We start from the raw sequence: 22,871 nt of genomic DNA on the forward strand, positions 1-22,871 counted from the left end.
TGATAGTTGATCCAAGAAGAATGAAGTCCTTGACAACTTCAATCTTTTCTCCATTGATAAGAATGTTGTTTATTGGTCCAGTGGTGAAGATTTTTGTTTTTCTGACATTGAGATGCAACCCATATTCTCTGGATAATATCCCATATTCTGCTCATGCTCTTCTCCCTTGATGGTCCTAGGGTTCTCTGTTCCTGGACTGTAAGATTAACTACTCTCCTCTTTTTGTTATAAAAGTTCTACCTTTACGGTTATGACAGTTGCAATTAGTCATGATAACAATTACTCACTATTGAATTATGAGAATCTTAACCCCATCTCCTTTCACCAGAACCAACTAGACAAGAAGAAAACTATTCAGTAGTGATTCTACCTTCCTCTGCAACTAATATTTCTTGATATAGCCTCCGTCTAGGTGTATACACTTCTGAATGTGGTATTTCCATCTCTCTAACCCTTCCCCTGATGCACGGTAGAATAAGCACTGTACAGCTAACCACAAAGTCAGAGGTTCAAACCCACCAGCTGCTCCTTAGAAACCCTATACTGGGACACTGTGTGAGTTGAAACTGACTCTACAACCCTTTACTACAGCCTTGTAGTAAAAAGAATTCTGCACTCTTCGATTCACACCACATCAAAAATGGCAGTTTGAACATCCTCAGGATACTCATATTGTGTTCTTTTTAAATGTTATGTTGAGTTTGGGGAACAAAAATAAGCATGAAGGGGTAAGATCAGGTATAGAATCCATTATATGGATTTTGTTCCCAACAAAATTGCTATCATCAAAGAATGAACAGGTATATTGTAGTGGGAAATTTTTTCTTGATGCAACTTTTGGTGTTTTTCTCACCAATACAATTTTTACTTTTTTTAAAATTTAGTAATTAACCCCTGTGATCATCTTGTGTCCTTGGAGAAAATAAATCAAGATTGTTTTTAAGTACCATTGAGTTGATTCCAAGTCATGGTGACCTTGCATAGGGCTGCCAAGGCTGTCATTTTTTTGTGGGAACAGAAAGCCTCATCTTTCTCCTGCTGAGTGATTGGTGGGCTCAAACCACTGACCTTGGTTTGAAATCCATTGCTTATCCACATAGCCACAAGGTTTATTCATTTGGAGTCTCAAAAATCAGTTGCAGTAACTTCTGAGGTGACCTTTTCATCTTAAATTTAACTGGTCCAGTGGATTCCCTCAGATGCCAATATTTTGATTGCACCTTTTTTTTTTGGAAGACACCCTAATGAGATTAAGGAAGTGTGTTAGTATCTGCAGCCATCTCCTTATCACAGAGACCTGTTTAAACATGGTTTGTTTGGAATAAATCCTTGCATGTATGAACTAGAAACTTCTTAGTATCCATACCTTTTTGCTTACCCTCAGAAAACTAAAAATATAGTGGTATAAATGTGATGATTGTTTTATTTATTAGAGCAACACTCAGAATTCACAGTATACTCATAGATAAGAAATTTTTCATTATCAGGATATTTTTGTTGGCTTTGGGGAAATTCCTGATCCAGGAGTTGTATAAGTGTAACTTTGAAAACTGAAGAAGTGGATATGTCTACTCTTTGAAAAGATCAGTCTCTGTGGTTACCTTACTCTTTTCAAATTGCTTTCAGCCAGTACGTCTGTAGCTTCCCTGTCCTTTGTGCCATGAAATTTATCAGATTTTCACAACAAGAAATGGCCTCTTGTAGCTATTTTTTATTTGTTTGTTAAGATTTACACCACCTCTATGTCCAGTGGATGGTCATAAAATGATCATTCAGTGCTAGGCTGGCAAATATCACCAGCCCCAGGAGTCTTGTGCTTGGTCTCTTTTGATAGTAGGGTGATTTGGAAAGGGGTATTCATTGGAAAAATCTTTAGACTACTTCTTTAGTCTGGATACTTCCAGAGTTTACCTTCCCACATAAAGGATCTTATATTGAACATCACATAGTAGATTGTTCCACTGTCCAGCTGTAGCTGTGTGGTTACTTGAAAGCTCTTAGGATAAGTCAAAATATGCCTTTTTGTCAGTTCTTACTGTCATTTGGTTTGTATTTCTCCTTCAAATTTTCAAATATCCGAAGCTCTAATGGTCGTGTCTCTCCTTAAAGCATGTTCCTTTGGGCATGTTGAGTTTGAGCTACAAGTGGGACATTCAGGACAGCTGGTCAAGAGGTGGGCAGATACGGGGTTATAGGAACCTGGAAATCCGGACTGAAGACAACATTATTGAGGCCATGTAAGTGAGTGATCATTCCTCGGAGAGAGATCCTAGAAAAGGAAGACATCAAGAGTGTTTGAGGCTAGACCACTAAGGAACATTGAGATATAAAGGTAACCACAATGAAAACGGAGCCTTGGGGAGATCCAAGTAGCATCCAGAGAGGAAGGTGAAAAGCCTGGGGCCTGTGGTGTCCTGAAATCCCAGTGGTTAAGCAGAAGGGAATGAGTGACCGGGTTAGAGCCGACAGGGAAGACAAGGTGCATGAGGACTGTTGTGTCCAGGTGCTTGCTGGTTGCTCTGCTGTGGAGGCTGCCAACTTCTCATGAATCGAAACAAATGGTATCCACAACTGAATACAGTCCAAATATTGACCTTCCGGATTTTGTGTGTGTGTTGTCTGAACACCATTCTTCACATTGTGTTAAAAAAATGTTATTATTCATTTTAAGTAATCCCATTCCCATTATTCACTCATATCATACTTGTGATCAACTAAAATAATCAGATCTTTCAGTGTGTACGCATCAAACTAGCTGCACGTGTCAACTATACAGTAACCCTATAGGTTAGCATAGAACTGTCCCATAGGGTTTCCAAAACTAGAATCTTTTCAGAAGCAGACTGCCACATCTTTCTCCCATGGAGTGACTGGTGTGTTTGAACTGCTAACCTTTCAGTTAGCAGCAGAGTGCTTAACTACTGCACCAACTGGCTTCCTGATGTTTATATTGTTTTTATGTGCCATGAAGTCGGTTCCAACTCATAGCAACTCTGTGTAGGCTTTCCAAGGAGTGACTGGTAAGCTTAAACCACCAATCTTGCAGTTCAAATTGACCTGGCAGTTCAGTGCATTAACCCACAAAGCCACACCGGGAGTTTGATGTTCATGAAGTAACAGACTTTAGAAACCTAAGTGTAAGACTGTATTCCAGTTCACCTTGTTGGTCTCAGGCCACTTCTAAATATATTGGTCTTTGACTGGCCTAGTTATTGTCTGAACTATAATAAAGTTGATATTTCTGCATACACTAAAAAAGGTCTTTAAAATATTTTTAATTGCCTTGAAATAGATGAATAACCATAAGTTTGTTGTATCATCTGGGCATGCTCAGTAACCCCTTTTTCATATGGTGACAGACAGCAATGACTGGGGAAATGATGTGTTCAATAGGTGGACAGCAGTAAGGCCTCTACAGGTATATAACTTGCTGAATTTTCTAATTATTGGTTGACATTCAGAGATAATTGCAGGACTATCCATGTGTCAGACTTGTGGCAATATTAGCTTGTTAGAACATAATAATGAATTTGAAGGAGGGAAAAAGGCCTTTGAGGAACAGACTAAATTGTTACTTAGCCCACATGTGCTCCTACATTGGACAAAGGTCAAGTCACCACTACTGCTGAGCTAGTATCTCTTATAAATGAACGTGGATTGCTTTAAGAAGCATATTTATTTGTTTTCTTTTAGTGTTTCTAATGTCCTAATTAGTTTAAGATTCTATAATGGTTTACCGACTGGAAGGTGCTTAACAGCAACACAACATGTTTGGGACTAAAACGGGGAGAATATCAGATTGTTTCTTACATTTATTTAGCAAGTGGAGACAGTTTGTTCTGTGTCTTAAAAAATATATTGGTATCAAAATTACAAGATGAAAAGATTTACTCAGATAACCTTTAGAAAATATGTGAGTTAGTGATTCTATTTAAAATTGATTTGTGCAAACAGCACTTTGGTTAATGAAGACCTTTGACGACACTGGTCAGTGCTCCCTAAAGGACCTTCCTTGACTTCATTTTCGAAGGTCTCTCCTTCCGGGAAGGCTGCTTCAATCTTCTCAATTGGATTCTGTCTTTCACTCAGGTACTTCCTAGCACTCAAGAGTTTGCATTTGACATTTTCTGTGGCTTTTTGGGTTTGGGTTCTGAAGCAGACTGTCACATCTTTCTTCCAAGGTGTGGCTGGTGGGTTTGAACTGCTCACTTTTCCATTAGCCATATAAAGTAGCATGTCATGAGCACATAACTCATTTGTGTGTTGCTTGACCAGCACAGAATTTTCCCTTTGTTTTATAGAAGGAGTAGTGTGGCACTGTATGATAATCCCTGGATTTCTAACCACAAGGTCAGTAGTTCAAACCTACCAATACTCCTTGGCAATCCTGAACAGTCACTGAGTCAGAACCAACTTGACAGCACTTAACAACAACCTACCCATAAAAAAACCTGTGTTTTCCTGTGGCAGAAACATAGACAGTGTTCTAGTTTAAAAGACGCTTACGTTCTCCTTGATTGCAAAGAGGATGTTGTTATTGTTGTTGTTAAGTGCTGTCGAGTTGGTTCCGACCCATAATGACCCTGTACATGGTTTCTGAGGCTGTAAATCTTTAGCAGGAGCAGAAAGCCTCATCTTTCTTCCACAGAACCGCTGGTAGTTTCAAACCGCTGACCTTGAGGTTAGCAGCCCAACTTGTAACCACTAGTTTACCAGATGTAGTGTTTAATAATTCCACTCCCCCGCCCCCCCAATAAAAAAGCTCAGGTTCCTTCTGAATCGAGCTGCACCGATCGTCTTACCATTCCCACCACCCATAGCTCATCCTTCTGGCATCCCTAAAATTATTTAATGGATTCTTGCTGTTCTCTCTCCTCACCAAATCTTTGAAAAAGTGTAGTAGATGTAGTGCTATATATACAATGTTGGAAATATAATACAATTTCTCTTCTGAGTCATCTGTTTTTTTGTGTTTTTTTTAATGTTTTGTTGTGAATTATGTGATAGTTTACATGGGAGAACATTAGTTTTACATTCATCCTATTGTATATCGTTTCATTGCCATGGTTACAATCCCCTCCATGCATCATCAACCAACTAAAGGCTATATATACACTAAAAGACTGCCCCCACCTCTCCTGGTCGTCAGCACACAGCCCTTCACCCTCTCTGTGTCTAAAGTCCCCAACTGTTGCATCTCTCCATGTCATCGTCTCTGCCTCCATCTCAGGCATCACTGCTTCTCTGGGGAGTCATCTGTATTTTGAACCTTATTTCTAATTAGAAAGAGAAAAACAAAAACAAAATAGATTCCAGAAAGGAAATTTGAAGTATAGAAAAACTGAAGATTGTTTTTTGATGCTGTGTTAGCAAAATAAGTAATCCACTTTATGCATCGTTTGCCATTATTGGTTTCTTCCCATCTCTGTGACCATAGTAGAGTCTTCCCAGGGAGGCCGTACACTCAGGAGGCCATTGATAGAAGGTCTTAGTGGAGATTCATAATCTGCATCTCGCCCCATCCCAACTATTTGTGACATTGTGAACAAGGAAAATCCTGAAAAGAGATGGAAATTGTTGTTATTATTAAGTGCCGTCGAGTCGGTTCCGACCCATAGCGACCCTGTACAGGGTTTCCGAGGGTGTAAATCTTTACGGGAGTAGAAAGCCTCATCTTTCTCCCGCAGAGCGGCTGGTAGTTTCGAACCGCTGACCTTAAGGTTTGCAGCCCGATTCGTAATCACTACGCTACCAGAGCTCCTTGAAAAGAGATGGAAATAGTTGAGTAAATTTAAAATAGATAACTGGCATTGTAATTTAAAAAAAAAAAGTCTTATTGTGAATTATGTGATTGTTTACATGTGAGAACATTAGATTTACATTCATCCTATCATATATCATTTCATTGCCATGGTTACAGTCCCCTCCATGCATCATCAACCAACCAAAGCGTATATCCTACAAGCCTGCTCCATGGTCATCAGCACACAGCCCCTCTCCCTCTCTGGGTCTGGATTCCCTAGCTGGCATTGTAATTTTGTTGTAGTTTTTGTTCATTTTGTTACACAAACAGTGATTTACAAAGTTTTTCCTAAGGTCACTCACCACTTTTATCTTGCCGAACCCTCTTGATCCCATAAGTTCTTCAACTACAAATCTTTGAATCATGAGTATATTTAGTGCTAAAGTTGAGATGTGACTAATTGACTTCTTATTGTCATTGTGTGCCATTGAGTTGATTTCAACTCATACTGGCCCCACATGACAGATTAGAGTTGCCCCAGAGGGTTTTATTGCCTGCTTTCTTTACCAGACACAGATGGTCAGATCGTTCTCCCAAAGAGCCACTGGTTGGATTCGAACCATCAACCTTTCATTGAGCAAATAAGTGCTTAATCATTATGTCTTCAGCATTTCTTGGCTTCTCATTACTATATATTTTTCTAAGACAGTCTTAAGGCATCAAAGAATCAGCTAAGTCAAGACTTTGCACATTTGAATGGTGTCCATACTAACAGCCAGTCAAAGCATAGTAGGAAAAATGTTGTTGTTAAGTGCCTTTGAGTTGGTTCTGACTCATAGCCATCCTGTAATACAGTTTCCAAGGAGTGGCTGGTGGGTTTGAACCACCGACCTTGCAGTTTAAACCAACCTTGTGGTCCAGTACAACCTAGGCAAATTCCTTCTTCAGAGTTGAAGATGAGGCCCTGGCCATTGTGAAAGCCTTCTAGCACATTGTGACCCTCACTTTCAAGTAAATTGGTGGTGGGGGTATGCCATGGAGTCAGTTGTGACTCATAGTGACCCTGTGTAGGGCTTCCTAGGCTGTAAATCTTTACAGGAGTAGAATGCTTCATCTTTCTCCAGTGGAATGGCTGACAGTTTCAAACTGCTGATCTTGACCACTACACTACCAGACATTTGATGACAAATGTTCAATTTAACATTGAGTTCTCACTGTTACTTCTTTTAAAGCATCATCTGAAAAAAGTTACTGTTGAATCGTCTCTAATTCATGGTGAATCCATATGTGTCAGAGTAGAACTGTGGTCTGTCCATCAGGTTTTTAGAGGCTGATATTTTGAAGGTAAATTGCCACAGCTTTCTTCTGAAGCCCCTCTGGGTGGACCATTTGTACCATCCAGGGACTGTAAAGTGTCACTGTAATGTATTAAGCTGCATGCCCTTCCACACACCCTCCCACCCCACCACCTCTAGACACCTGAATACATATATACTTCTAAGCTTAAAATATTATGCCCTAAAGGGGAAGGACTTGGTCTTTATGGAATTTATAATGCTTTCAAACCTAGAATTCCCTAAGACTATCCTTAGGTTCTCTTTTTTTAGTCCCCCTTAGTGTTTCCTTTGAAAGTGATGGTGTTGTGGTTCTCTCTTTTGTCTTTATTTTATGTTCCTCTTTGAGAACGCTTTTAACAAATGTGAACATTGAAAGTGTGGTGTGAGAAAGACCAAGAGCCTGGCCAAATAAGTGGTATCTAAGGGATTTAGGATTTCAAAGGTCATCTTGTTTATTCCCATTTCACCTGCCCTGTGGGTCTCTCCCACCTGCTTTTTAATGTGACATGTTATCTAAAAGCGTTCCTGTAAAATTGGCAGGCTTTGAGAAAACATTCATTGCAAGACCATCTATCTCAATTTTCCTAGCATTTCTGAATAAGCTGGAATCTTTGAGAAATAATTCAGACTGTAATACTTTTGGCATGCATATTTCAGTAATTTAATTTGTATTTGCATCCGTTCTGACTATCATCTAGTTAAACTTTTTATGTTCTCTCATCATCATTGCATGAGTACTAGTGTTTTACAATGTATGCATCCTGGCTTTCAACTAATTTTTGTTTGTTTTTTAAGTTAAGTCAATAGAGTTCTCCCAGAATTTTGGTGTAAAATTCCAATCAGAGGCTAATTTGGGAATGGATAAGGTTGATGGTTAAGTAACATGTTCACCATAGTTAACATCACTAAACTGTCCATGTGAAAATTACTGAGATGTCAAATACTTTGTTAGATGTATCATCATTATGATTTTTAAAAAATAACAAATCAAATGAAGGCAGAAAATTTAGATTTAACTGCAACAGCTTTCAATTTTGGTTACCTACTTAAGAGTGCTGGTGTGGCGCTGTAGGGTAAACACAGGGCCACAAGGTCAGTTTGAACCATAAGGTGTGCAGTTCAAACAACCCTATACAGGATCGCCATCAGTTGGAACTAATTCGATGGCGCTTAACAACAACAACAAGTTAGAAACAAAATACTGCTTTTGGTATCTACATTTTTCTTCTTCTAATTCAGTTTTTCCCCTAATATTTTATTAGATGCAGAGAGAGCTAGCAGCTGTTATTGCTTTGAAAGCAAGGAAGTCTGGTGAGTAATCTTTATGGGTCTGGAGGAAGATTTTAATTCTTTGGGAATTGTCACTTATTTTCCTGAGTGAGCAGCCTGTTGAGTGTGCATCAGGAAGTTTTGGTGTTAGAATGCATTTGGGTTTGTGCATGTGTGTATGTATGTGTGTTTACAGAGAACAAAGTTTACTGGTGGTTACCAGGGAGGGAAGGGGAAAGAGCGGTTAACGGTGATGGAAACATCACAGTCATCAAGGGTAGTCTTGCTTAGCCAACCACTGTGACCACTGCCAACAAACTGCACACCTGCAAGAAGCTAAATTGGTAAAAGTTGAGTGACAGAAACATTTGCAAGAATGACCCAAAAAAAAGAGTATCTCTTGAGGCTGCTCCTGCACAAGCAAAGCCTTCTGGGACTTGGCTTTCTGGGTCCTGGTCCCATGGGACATTCCAGTCAGTCGTCCCAATAATGTGTTCAGTGCTCTGTTCTACCCTCTTGCCCATCACATTATACCTGGGATCTTCAAAGCCTTCAAGTGGCCATTCAAGGAACAACAATTGATCTCTACTCACCTGAAGTAGCCAAGGAAGAAAGAAAGTCAAGAAGGAGGTAGATACATAATATGTGGCCAGTCTCCTCCATGGTCAGATGCTCCCCTGACACAAAACCAGAAGAACTGGATGGCACCAGGCTACCATTATTGAAGACCTTGCTTGATCAAAGATTCCATAGAGAAATTGCAACCAAAAGGAGGAAAATGCAAAATAGAATTTTAAACTCTTATGTACCACTGCCCTAAGACAATCCCCAAACCTTAAACCAAAACTATCCCCCCAAACCCTCACAACACCTAAGAAACAGTTCAGTTCAACTACTGAAAAATATCTTCCTTGAGCACTCTGCTCTTCCAAGAATTATCAATGTGGGATAAAATTCACAGCAGCAACTCGGAAGGCTGCATAGGAAGCTTAGAGGAGCAGTGAATTTATGTTCATGCGGAGGAACAACTCCAAACAGGAGGATGAGAATGGTTTTATGACCCAAGGAATGCTATCAGTGTCACCAGATGGCCTGTATAAAAACTGGTGTCTGGTGATCAGAAGCTCTTTGGACATCCTCTCCCCTTTGGGTTCTGTTTTGAGGATGAAAGAATCCTTGGGTTGACTCTAGACATAAAGAAGGGCAAGAAAATCTTATTTTGCTGCTTTTCCTTCAAGACAGCCTCCTTTTGAGCCTAGTCCACTAGTTCATTTTGTCTCCTTCTCATTTGTGTTAAATCCACCAGAACCTTCATTATTTTCACATATATAATCTTCATTATTTTCAGACTTCAGAGACAGATTTTAAACTTGTTTAGGAATGTCTGAAACTGCTTTAGTGTAATTCCACCATTTCTCTGATCTTGGTAGTACCAAAATTCTGAAGATAAGCTTATGGGCCAGATTTGTCCTATTTGTCTCTTGACTGATACCCTGTGACTAGATTTTCTTGCCCACATGAAGGTAAGTCAGAAAGTATTGCTATACACTCATGAGCAGCTGTCTAAGGTGCCGTTATTGGCCTCTCCATATGCAGAAGAAAGAAGAGCGATGAGAATTGAAGAGACTTGGAATCAATTTGTATAACAGACTAATGAAACGTGAGCATAAGTCTCCACGACTCGGAGACCAGTAGAACTAGATGGTGCCCAGCAACCACTACCAACTGCTCTGAGAGATCACACTGAAATGTCCCAGATAGAATGGCAGAGTATGTGGAACAAAATTCAAAAAGTATTGAAAGAAAAAAAAGAGAGAGATTGGTCTTACTGGTCAGAAAGAGATTGGAGAAACCTGAGACCATAGCCCTCAACCACCCTTCATGTCTAGAACATAGTCCAACATTCAGCCAAACATTATACAGGTATATGGGGGAATAAGAAGCTCTGGTGTCGTAGTGGTTACAAGTTGGGCTGCTAACCTCAAAGTCAACAGTTTGAAACTACCAGCATTTCTGCAGGAGAAAGATGAGGCTTTCTGCTCCTGTAAAGATTTACGTAGGGTCGCTATGAGTTGGAACTGACTCTACGGCACATAATCACCACTGCCATAGGGGGAACAACACTACTAAGGCATGCTCCCTATGAATGATGGAACATTCAATCATTCAAAATCAAAAGGGGAATATTTACCGAAGGACAAAGCTGAGAAAGGTGGATGGAATGGAACTTAGAATCACAGAGAGGAAGCGGGATAACTGTTGTTGCATAGAAGGGATTACGATCATTGAGATAAAACAAAGTGTCTGATTGGTTGAATGTAAAACTGATGATTTTCTCTGTAGACCTTCATTCGATTAACACTAAAAAGTTTATTGTTGGTTTTTTTTTAAAGTATTGCTACAAAATTGTAGAAATGTTTATTAAGTGAAAATGCCTTAAATATGAAGCTGTGTTTCTTGACATACTAGCCATCTAGGTCTACAGTTCTTCATCTCTCTAACGCTCCCTGAAGAATTCTGTGGTTACCTATTTGTACCACACAAGTCTGTGGTTACCTATTTGTACCATGTCAACAATGGCAGGTTGGCCATCGTTGAGGGACTCAAGTTGTGTTCCTTTAACTCTTTGAGTTTCGGGAACAAAAAGTCAAGATTAAAAAGGGACGAGATTAAGGCTGTAGGGTGTATGTTGTTGTTGTTGTCAGGTACCATTGAGTCGGAACCAACTCATAGCAACCCCATGCACAGCAGAACGAAACAATGTCCGATCCTGGGCCAACCTCACTACTGCGGCCACACTTGATGCCATAAATGATGCCACCTGGCCGATCCATCTCGTTGGGGGTCTTCCTCTTTTTCTCTGACCCTCCACCTTACCCAGCATGACATCCTTCTCCAGCGACTGTTCCCTCCTTACAATATGTCCAAAGTATGAGAGACGAAGCTTAGCCATCCTGGCCTCCAAGGAGCACTCTGGCTGCACTTCTTCCAAAACAGATCTATTGGTTCTTTTGGCAGTCCATGGCACTTTTAGTATTCTCCAACACCACGATTCAAAGGCATCAATTCTTCTACAATCTTCCTTATTCACTGTCCAGCTTTCGTATCCATATGAGGTTATTGAAAATACCATGGCCTGGGTAGGGTATATAGGGTAAGGTTTTCCAGTGAGCTTCTCATAGACCTGCCCTTACTACCCTAAAAGAATGTGCAGGTGCATTTTGTGATCAAAAAAAGAATCGATGCAACTTGCCTGACCTTTTTCTCACCAGTGCAGTTTTCATTAAAAAAAAAAAAAAAAGTCTTAGTAAGTCCCTGTAACCATCCTGTGTCCTTGAAGAAAATCTATCAAGATTACCGTTTTGGGATCCCAAAATACTGTGGCCATAACCTTCTGAGCTAACCTCTCTGCCTTGAATTTAACTGGTCCAGCAGATCCCCCTGGAAGCCTCTGTTTTGATTGCACTCTTTTTAGGAAGACACCCTAGGGAGGTGAAGACAAGTGTGTTACTGAGAGAACTTGTCTGCAGTCACCTATTGATTGCAGAGAATGTTTAAGCACATGTGGTTTGGAAAAAACCCATGCATGTATGAATTGGAAACCTAGGAGCAGTACTTTCTGACTTAGCATTTTAGCTGGTCAGCTGTCTGAAAAGCAGCTGGAGGCTGAAACTTCTGTTCAAACTGCAGCTTCTCTAAAGAGATGCCGTTTTCTTGGAGGCTCACCCCTAACCCATTGAGCTATACTTTTAATCTCTCGAATCTCAAGCTGGGGCCTCTATAAAGAGAATTCTTCCATCTACTGTGGGCTCGGACACCTTCTTCACCATTTTTTTTGTAAACGGAGTGATAGTTTACACAGGAGAATCTGGACTTTGCCCCATCGTTTCATTGTAACGATTACAGTCTCATCTGAGCATCCTCATTCAACAGTATTTGCTTCCATTCCCTCTGTTTTTCTTTTTTTGGAGGGGTGGGGAGATATACACAAAAACGCTCAGGAATATATAAACAACCAAAGTACACATTCTGCAAGCCTGCCTCCTGGCCACCAGCACTCAGTCCCTCTCTTTCTATGAGTCTAGAGTCCTCAGCTGCTCCCTCTCTCTGGTGTTGCTGCTTCTCTGGATAGGGTCCCTCATTCCGCTCATGCTCTTCTCCCTAGGGTCTTCACCATTTGTTTTTAAAATCATTTATCTAGCCATCATAATAGCACAGCGTTCTATATATAGTTCTTTAAAATAAAATTTCACAACTGTGGTCTAAATTGTTTTAGATTTCAAGGGGAAATGTAATTGAAAATTAAAAGTATATATTTGCAGATTACTGCAACCATGAAAAGAGTATAAGTACACAATAAAAGAAAGCAAACCACATTGTGTTACGTATTGTAGCCACAGAGAACAATGAATGCCATACTGGTGGTCTTTTTTTAAGGCTTTATTTTTCATCTCAAAGTGGCTTCTTCTAAAAAAAAATTTTAAATTGCCTAATAATACTTAAAACAAGTACTATTCGTTGATTTGATTGCATGGAACTGTTTCCTAGTACCTGTCAAAAATAATATATGGAAAGGAAAAGAAAGCTCTTAAATACATTTTGAAGGAGAGAGAGTCATGGTCTGTTGAAATTGTATCTGAAATGGAGACTCACTGAGGTAGAAATAAAGCTGGCTTAGAGAGGGAATGTCAGGAAGAGGCACGTTTTTACTCTTCCTTACTGTTCAGAGGGGGAGGCGGGCAGGCACTGAATGGAATGAACACAGAAGAGAGGTGCTTGTTGAATAATGCTAAACTAGAATGAAATTTTTCAGGCAGAAAAACTATGACAGAATCAAAATGATGGCAAAATTTGAAGAAATAAATGGAATGGAAATGTCTCAAGAACTCAAACCATACATTTTACATCTTTCTTTATTCAGCTGTAAACTGTAAGAATCTCAGTTCCTTTTTAAATGAAACTCATGTGAGTTCACGTATTATATTCATATTCCTTTCTTGATTATTTTTTTCTTGATAATTTGGCTGATCTAGAGGACAGCTTTAGTGGGCTAAAGCTGGTGATGAGGAGGGTGCAAGGAGCCATCAGGCTCATAAGACATTGAACAGAGAAGGCCGTGTAAATGGGGATGGATGCTCAGTAACAGAATCGAATTGCTAGATGTTTACAGAAGAGGTCAAGATGAGATGGAGTGAGGACAACAATATAAAGCAGGTATTTTGTTGCTGTTGGATTTGTTAGGTGCAATTTAGTTGGTACTGACTTATAGGGACCTTATTATGCACAACAGAACGAAATACTGCCCAGTCCTGTGCCAACCTCACAATTGTTGCTTCGTTTATGCATTGCTGCAGCTACTGTGCCAATCCAGCCCATTGGGGGGTCTTCCACTTTACCGACCATGATGTCCTTCTCCAGGGATTGGTCCCTCCTGATAATATGTCCTAAGTTTCAGACATGAAGTCTGGCCATCCAGGCTTCTAAGAAGCATTCTGACTGTACTTGCAACACAGATTCATTTATTCTTTGGCAGCCCATTTTACTTTTAATATTCGCTTCCAACACCATAACTCTAGTGCATCAATTCTTTTACAGTCTTTATTCATCATCCAACTTACCACATGCATATGAGGTTATTGAAAATACTGTGGCTTGGGTCATGCATACCTTAGACCTCAAACTTTGCACTTGAACACTTTAAAGATGTCTTGTGCAACAGATTTGCCTAGTGCAATGTGCCATTTGATTTTTTGACTGCTGCTTCCATGAGTGTTGATAGAGGATCTAAGCAAAATGAAGTCTTTGACAGTTTCAATGTTTTCCCAACTTCAATCTTTTCTCCATTTATCTTGATGTTATTTATTGGTCCAGTCATGAGGATTTTTGTTTTCTTTACATTGAGGTGCAACCCATACTAAAGGCTGTGGTCTTTGATCTTCATCAGTAAATATTTTAAGTCCTCTTCTCTTGGAGCAAGCAAGGTTATATCATCTGCATATTTTTCATTGTTAATGAATTTTCCTTCAATCATGATGCCACATTCTTCATCATATAACCCAGAATTTTGTATTATTTGAGCAGCATGCAGATTTAATAAATACCATGAAAGAATACAACTTGGTGCACACAGTTAAGTGTTCTGAAGTACTCATTCTCTGCAATTTTGTCCATAGCTTGTCATGATCCCCACAATTAAAAACCTTTGCATATCCAGTAAAACACAGGTAAACATCTTTCTGGTATTCTATGCTGTCAGCCAAGATGCATCTGATGTCAGCAGTGATAGCCTTCATTCCACATCCTTGTGTGAATCCAACGTGAACCTCTGGCAGTTCCCTGTCAATGTACTGTTGCAGCTGTTTTTAAATTATCTTTAGCAAAATCTTATTTGCATGCAATATTAATAATATTGTCTGATGATTTCTGCATTCTATTGGGTCACCTCTCTTTGGCATGGGCACAAATATGGATCTCTTCCATCATTTGGCCAGGGAGCAGTCTTCCAAATTTCTTGGTATAAATAAGTGAGTGCCTACCAGCTGTTCTGTGGGAGAAAGATGAGGCTTTCTTCCCCTGTAAAGATTTACAGCCTTGGAAACCCTGTACAGGGTTGCTATGAGTTGGAACCAACTCCATGGCACATAACTACCACCATCCACGATGAAAGTGGTCAAGTATAATCAACTTGCCACCAAGTTGCTGGCTGACTTTCCTAAGGAATGGTCCCAATATCACAGACTCAGTGTTGGTTTCTGCTGCTGGCAGATTGTGCACTTAGCAGTGGTTGTAGCCAAGATAGCCTTGGGGAGTGGAAGTTCATGCTGCTGAGCCCATGCATAACCTCCATCCATGACCACTTTATTCTTGAGCTCATTGGGCAATGACAGGAGTAACTGGGAAAAGGATGATTTATTTCCACAGGACATGTCATCCTGTCTACTTGATTGTTAACGTCCTCTGCTGCTCAGGTAACCCTTTGATGAGGATTCACCTGAGGCATAAATATTTTCACATTTTACACCCATTCCAAGAGGTCTTTTCACATACCTGAGAGGTCTATTCACATACCTCTTCCCCACCCATCTTTGTCACCAATTTTCCAATGTTCATTTCAGATCCTTAAACGTCTATTGACCACAACCCATGAATTAGTATACAGTTGTACATCTGGCTGTTGCTCCTCCTAAGCAAAATGAACGACCAGGGTAACCCAGAAAGAGGCTGTAGTACTGCTGCTGTCTACTTTTGAGTAGCACAAACCCTGCAGAATCACCTGTAAATCAAGCAAGAGTTTTCTCTTTCTCAGTCCACTGATCACAAGGAACTCACCATGAGGCCTTAGGCATAGACTGGGAGAGGGAAGGTAATGTGACAGAAATGAAGACCATGGGCATTTGGACCACTTCCTCATTCAACTTACTAACAAGGTACAAGAGAGCCTAGGTCATGGGTATTGCATTCTTGCCTTTTTCAAATGTGCACTTGTATGTGACGCATGAGAATATAGTGGTGATCAAGGAAAAACATGACTCCTGCTGTTTTTAACTTACAATACATGTATCATAAATAAAAAGCATTCATGTGTCAGTGACTGTCTTCTAAAAAAAGAAAACTTATTACTGTGAAGATTTTGCTGCAGTTAAGTGCCGTTTTGACAGTTTTGATTCAACGCAACCCTGTGTATGGTTTCTGAGGAATAGCTGGTGGATTTAAACCACCAACTTTGTGATTAGCAGTACAGTGATTATCCTACAGTGCCACACCAGGATTCCAACCACTCTATTGCTCTTGTTGTTAAGTGCTGTCTGTCGAAGTCAGTTCCAACTCATAGTGACCCTGTATAGGATTTCCGAGGATCTGCTGGTGAGTTTGAACCACAGACCTTGTGGTCCAGTGCATTATCTTGCAGTACCACACTAGGATTCCACATCAGAGCTAGGAGGTGATGAAAGTATTACTGTTAGATGGAACCTTAATTAAGTAAAGTTCCAGCTGCAGAATCATGCTTTCTATGTGTGTGTTTTAAAAAAGTATGTTGAGTGTTTTTTGTTTTTAAGGAAAAAGAAGCTGTTGTACATTTGATTTAAATAAAGGTATAAAATGATGGTTGGCACATCTGGGGCTTGACAATAGGAATTGATTACTCTAATATCTTATGTCTTGCAGTGAAACTGTTAATTAGGGCTCAGGTGGTCATGCTAGATTTATGTCTAACTGTGAAAGGTTATTAAAATGAGAATTAGTAGCTAGGAAAAGTTTTTGGTTTCAGCTCACCATACAAACAGAAATAAAAGTAACTGCCAATCAATGGATTATATAAATGATTCAAGGCCCTTGCTTAGTAAAAAATCCATTTTGTAGTAATTTTCTAAGAGGTTATTAGGATGTGCCTTTAAACAGTTTTCTTCTCTTAAGAGGTAATTTTGGTGGATGTGAAGAGCATGTTAAGGCTTTGCAGGATTTACAGAAATTAGCACAGCTATCCTTGTTCTTTTCTTTTGTTGGATTGCTATTCTCTTGCTAATGTTGGCTAATTAGTGTCTTGGGAGATACGTTTCTTTCCTTTTCCAGAGAATCCACATTCAGAGCACTTTTAGCTCTCGTTGTCTTTAGAGCATATGGAATTTGTGCCATGGTGGGATTCTATTTTTGGAAAGCCAGAATTCTCATATTGGTAAATCATCTTGGCAGTTTTTAAATTTCATCTTGTGTCTGCTTAGCCCATTGCTAGTTCAGTGTTTTAACACTATACATCTAGAATACTGAAGTGTGGAAAGGAAGCCAGAGGTTCTAGGCTCCTTTTCTGCCATTACATGTCTTTGTGACCTTAATTGAATCATCCCAGTTTGTGTTGTAAGTGGATTGGTACGAAATCTGATGAACTTAGAGATACCTTCAAGCTCTAATATTTAAATAATATCAATTAATATTTCATTAATTGCCTTAATTAACCTTAATCACAAATTTGGGATTATTTTATTCAGAGCTCTTTAATGTGTGACAGAAATGCAAGCTGAAAACCCAAAAAGATTTGTTGTTTCGGGAAATCTCTGAGGTTTAACAAGTCTAGCAGAAAGAGAGAACCACTTTCCTGGCAACCCCAACAGAAGTCTTGGTAAGGGAGCTTGTGGAGTGAAGGAGATGCCCACCTCTGGAGCAAAGAAGGAAAATTGAGGCAAGTGAGTGGGAGGAGAAATGGACGGGGTAGAGAAGTCAACTCAGACCATATCCATGACACATGGGCTGACACAGAGATTGAACAGAATCTAAGAATACATGCTAGACAGGCAGAGCAACATGCGCTCATCACGGGAGGAATGACTTTGATAGTGCCTTTCTCAGCATTCAATGAGTAAGTGCCATGTCTGAGTTCATAGAGGTTGGCAGCCAGAAGGCAAGCCCATGTTTTCCAGCTTTCTGTCAGGTTTTTTTACTCTGCTATGCCTCACACTCGTTAATACACAGTACATACTCTTCTGGATTATGAGACTCAAGATGAGATTTGTGAAAAGACATTCCTATTTTTCACTTTTGTTCTTGGAAATAGAAAAGAATGAGTGGAAGCGCATAACTTTTCAAGTAGTAGATATAAACTAATAGTATTTGTTTTTTTCTGTTTCTAAGGTAAACTAGTTAGGGGCTTAGTTTAAACTGTTGTTAAAATGCCAAGGCATTTTTATAATTTGTTGTGAGATTGAAATCTATATGATATGTTGTTGTTGTTGTTTAGTGCCATCAAGTCAGTTCCAACTCATAACAACCCTGGGTACGGTTTCTGAGTAGTGGCTGTGAGCTTGAAACTCCAACCTTGTGATTTGAATTGACCTTGCAGTCTAGCACATTAACCTTTAGCGCCACACCAGGTCACCCTATATAATGTAGAATGGTATGAAAAGGTTTAGTGTATTACTTTTAGTTATTAATTTTACATCTTTTTTTGTGTGTGTGTGGTAGATTCATGTGGAACAAAATATTTGCCATTCAGTGTTTTCCACATGTACAGTTAAATGAGATTAATTACATTCATCATATTGTTCAACCATCTCCATCACCACTGTTTGTGTCCAAATATTCCCAACACCCTTAATAGAATCTCAGTGTTCCCTAAGCAGTGAATACATCTTTCCTATTCCCTCCCATCTGACCCTTCCTAACTATTAATACACATTGATCTCTATACACTGGCCTATTCTAGATATTTCATGTAAGTGGGATCATACAGTATTTGTTCTTTTTGTGACTGATTTATTTCACTCAGCAGAATATTTTATCAGGACTTCATTTAACTTTTAAGAAACCTTGGTGGTGTGGTACCAAGGTCAAGCATTGGGCTGCTAACTGTAAGGGTGATGTTTCAAACCCACTAGCTGTTTTTTGGGAGAAAGATGAGGCTGTCTGCTCCCTTAATGATTTTCCGTTTCAGAAATCCTAGGGAGCAGTTCTGTTCTGTCACATAGGGTCCTTATGAGTTGGAATCAACTCGATAGCAGTGGGTAGTGAATGGGCTTCTCCTTTTGTAAACACAGAGTACCTTTTTAGGAGAAACTGCATGATAAAATAAGATTTTAGGATTGTTGTGGTTGTTAGGTACCCTTGAGTCAGTTCTAACACATAGAGAATCTCTGTACAATCAAACAAAACCTTGCCTGTCCTGCGCCATCCTCACAGTGTTGTTATGTTTGAGCCCATTGTTACGGCTACTGTATCAATCCATTGCATTGGGGGGGTCTTCCCCTCCCCCCCTTTTTTTTTGTTTGCTGACCCTCTACTTTACTAAGCATGATATCATTCTCTAGGGATTGATTCTTCCTGACAACATGTTCAAAGTAAGAGGTGAAGTCTAGACATTCTCACTTGTGGGGAGCATTCTGGTTGTACTTCTGAACAAGATTTATTCTTGTGGATGTTGATGGTACTTTCAGTGCTCTTCCCGAGCACTGTAATTCAAAGCATCCATTCTTCTCTGGTCTTCCCTATTTACTGTCTAACTTTCACATGCGTATGAAGCACTTGAAAATACCATGACTTGCATCAGGTACACTTTAGTCCTCAAAGTGACACCTTGACTCTTTAATAGTTTAAAGAGGTTTTATGCAGCAGATTTGCCTAATGCAATACATCGCTTGATTTCTTGACTGCTGCTTCCATGAGTATTGATTGTGACCCAAGTAAAATGAAGTATTTTGACAACTTTAATCTTTTTCTCCATTTTCCATGATGGATATTTATTGGTCTAGTTATGAGGATTTTTTTTTTCTAGATCTTGAGGTGCAATCCATACTGAAAGCTGTAGTTGTTGTTCTTCATCAGTAGGTATTTTAATTCCTCTTCACTTCAAGCAAGCAAGATTGTATCATCTGCATATTACAGGTTGTTAAAGAGTCTTCCTGAAATCCTGATGCCATGTTTTTCTTAATATAATCCAGTTTCTTAGGTTATTTGCTCAGCACACAGATTGAATAAGTATGGTAAAAGGATACAACCCTGGCACACACCTTTCTTGATTTCAAACCATATAATGTCTGTTTGTTCTGTTTAAATGATTGCCTCTTGGTCTATGTATAGCTTCCTCATGAGCATAGTTGTTCCAGAATATCCAGTCTTCTCTGTTTTATCCATAGTGTGTTATGACCCACACAGTTGAATGCTTTTGCATAGTCAGTAAAGCACAAATAAGCATCTTTTTAATATTATCTGCTTTAAGCTAAGATCCATCTCATGTTAGCAATGAGATCCCTCATTCCACATCTTCATCTGAATCTGACTTGAATTTGTGGCAGCTCCTTGTCAATGCAGTACTACTATGATTTTTTAAAAATAATCTTCGGCAAAAAATTTACTTGCATGTGATATTAATGATACTATTCAATGACTTCCATATTTCAGGGTCACCTTTCTTTACAGTGAGTCAAAATATGAATCCCTCCTCATTAATTGACCAGGTTGCTGTCTTCCAGATAGATTTTCTTGGCATAAACCAGTGAGTACCTCCAGTGCTGCATCAGTTAGTTGAAACATTTTGATTTGCATTTCAGTGATTCCTGGAGCCTTGTTTTACTCCACTGTCTTCATTGTAGTTTGGATCTCTTTCCTCAGTATCTTCAGTTCATGGTCATATAGTATCTCCTGAAGTGAACACTTCTTTTTGGTACGCTGACTGTGTATTCCTGCCACCTTCTTTTGATGTTTCATGCATCATTCAATATTTTGTCCATGGATCCTTTGATATTTCAAGTTAAGGCTTGACTTTTTTTCTTAAGTTCTTTCAGCTTGAGAAGTGCTGAGCATGTTTTGGCACATTTCATTATAATTCTTGACTTTGTTTTCTAAAACTGTCCTAGGGAATTATCTGTTCAACTTTTTAACTTCACTTCCTCATTTCTTCCAGTAGCTTTAGCTTTTCTACATTCAAGAGCAAGTTTCAGAGTCTCTTCTGATACCCATTGTTCTCTTTTCTTTCCTGTCTTTCTAATGACCTTTTTTATCTTCATGGATGATATTCTTAAGGTCGTCTCACAACTCCTCTGGCCTTTTAGTCTAGTGCCTCATGCATCAAATCTATTCTTGAGTTGGGGTCTAAATTCAGGTGGGATGTGCTCATGGTCATATATTGGCTCTCATAGGCTTGTTTTAATTTTCTCAGCTTCAGTCTGAACTTGCATACAGACAATTGGTGGTCTGTTTCACAGTCTGCCTTGACCTCGTGTTGACTGATAATATTGAGCTCTCCATCATCTCTCCCCACACATATAGTCAGTTTGGTTCCTGTGTACTCTGTCTAGTGAGGTGTTTTTGTTGTTGAAAAAGGTCTTAGCAATAAATAAGTCAGTGGTCTTGCAAAATTCTGTCATATGATTTCTGTCACTAAGGTCATATTCTCCAACTACTGAGCCTTTTTCTTTTCCAGTTTTTTCATTCTTATCAATGCATGTTTGATCAATTTCAGACTGAAGAAGTTGGTAGAAGTCTTCAATTTCATCATCACTGGCTTTAGTGGTTTGAGCATAAATTTGAATAATAGTGGTACTGCCTGGTCTTCCTTGTAGTCCTATGGATAATATCCTATCACAGACAGCTTTGCATCAAAATATATCTTGAAGTGTTCTTTTTGATGATGAGTGATATACCATTTTCCTTTAATTTTTTGTTCCAGACATAGTAAACTATATGATTTTCGGATTCAAAATGACAAATACCAGTCCATTTCAGCTAACTAGAGCCTAGGATATAAATCTTTTTGCATTTCATTTCATTTTTGATGACTTTAATTTTCCTGATTCATACTTAAAACTTTCCATGTTCTGACTAATGAATATTTACAGCCTTCTTTTCATTTTGAGTTTTGCCCCATCAGCAAATAAGGTGCCCAAAACTTTGTTCCATCCACATCATTAAGGTTGACTCAACTTTGAGTAGGCATCTCTTTCCTAGCCGTATTTTGTGTGCCTTCCAACCTGAGGGGTTCATCTTTTGACACTATATCAGACAGTGTTTTGCTGCTATTCATTGTTCAACAGTTTAACTGTTTAGAACTAAGTAGTTCACCTTTGCTTCTTCCTTGTCTGTCTTAGTGTGGAAACTCTGCTGAAACTCCACCACCATACGTGACTTTGCTGGCATTCAAAATACCGGTGGCATAGCTCTCAGCATCACAGCAACACACTAGCCACCACTCTATGACCCAATGACAGGTGAATATTAGTATTTTAGAGTATATGTTGCTAATGAAACAAAAACAAGGACTTTCCCACATGCTATTAAAATTGTTATCTCAGATTTCTCTGCCTTGACTTTACATGATTATTTTTTATTGAAAAAAATTAAAATGTTCTAAAACTAAAGGGTGTAATGACATTCTCCCATGAATGATTTTTTTTTTTCATTCAATCTTTTAATGCTCTGACAATGAATGTTCCAGCTTAAAAATAAGAGCTCCTAGTAGTAAAAGTCTGTCTGTTGTATTTCAGTAATGAAAATATCAGACTTAATTTTATTTATTTATGAGTAATGCTTTCTAGCCACTTACATTTTCCTAAGACTTTGTCAGCCTGTCCTCACAGGATGCACCTGTTTTCTCTCAGAACTGGAGTTTCCGCAAGGGTTTCCCTTGTCCTTGTCTTCTCCTTGGCCACCTCCTGAATGCTGTGTTACACTGTCATTGGTGGTCAGCTTGGCCTACTCTGATTGCCTCAACCCCACTGAATATGTTACTAGCATCTATCAGCCAAGAGGAAAGACGCAGCATGTATTTTCCCCTAAAATAACCAACACAACATTCTTGTCTTCCTGGTTGATTGATGATGTAGGATGTTATCTCTGGAAAAGAGAGCTTTGCCTAACACCACACTGATGGTTAAAGTTAGTAAAACTCTGTCCTTCTCCAGTACTCTAATACCTCCTTGTTCTCACATTTCCAGAGACTGCTCTTCTGCTTCTACTTGCTGGCAGACCTTGTACATTCGCATTCTGTCTCTACCAGCGCGTGTTCTTACTGAGTTGTTGTTGTTGTTAAGTACCATGGA

General features: G+C 39.2%; 1 protein-coding gene across 1 annotated transcript in view; it reads left to right on the forward strand.

Moving 5' to 3' along the window:
- Positions 1-22,871, forward strand: part of RAPGEF5 (Rap guanine nucleotide exchange factor (GEF) 5) — a 330,713-nt gene that overhangs the window by 126,583 nt on the left and 181,259 nt on the right. The window contains exon 7 of the mRNA XM_006832222.1: positions 8,343-8,391. Within this exon, the coding sequence (XP_006832285.1) occupies positions 8,343-8,391 (49 nt within the window). The remainder of the gene's footprint in view (positions 1-8,342; positions 8,392-22,871) is intronic.

Source organism: Chrysochloris asiatica, unplaced genomic scaffold (assembly GCF_000296735.1).
Source record: "Chrysochloris asiatica unplaced genomic scaffold, ChrAsi1.0 scaffold00006, whole genome shotgun sequence".
Classification (NCBI taxonomy): Eukaryota; Metazoa; Chordata; class Mammalia; order Afrosoricida; family Chrysochloridae; genus Chrysochloris; species Chrysochloris asiatica.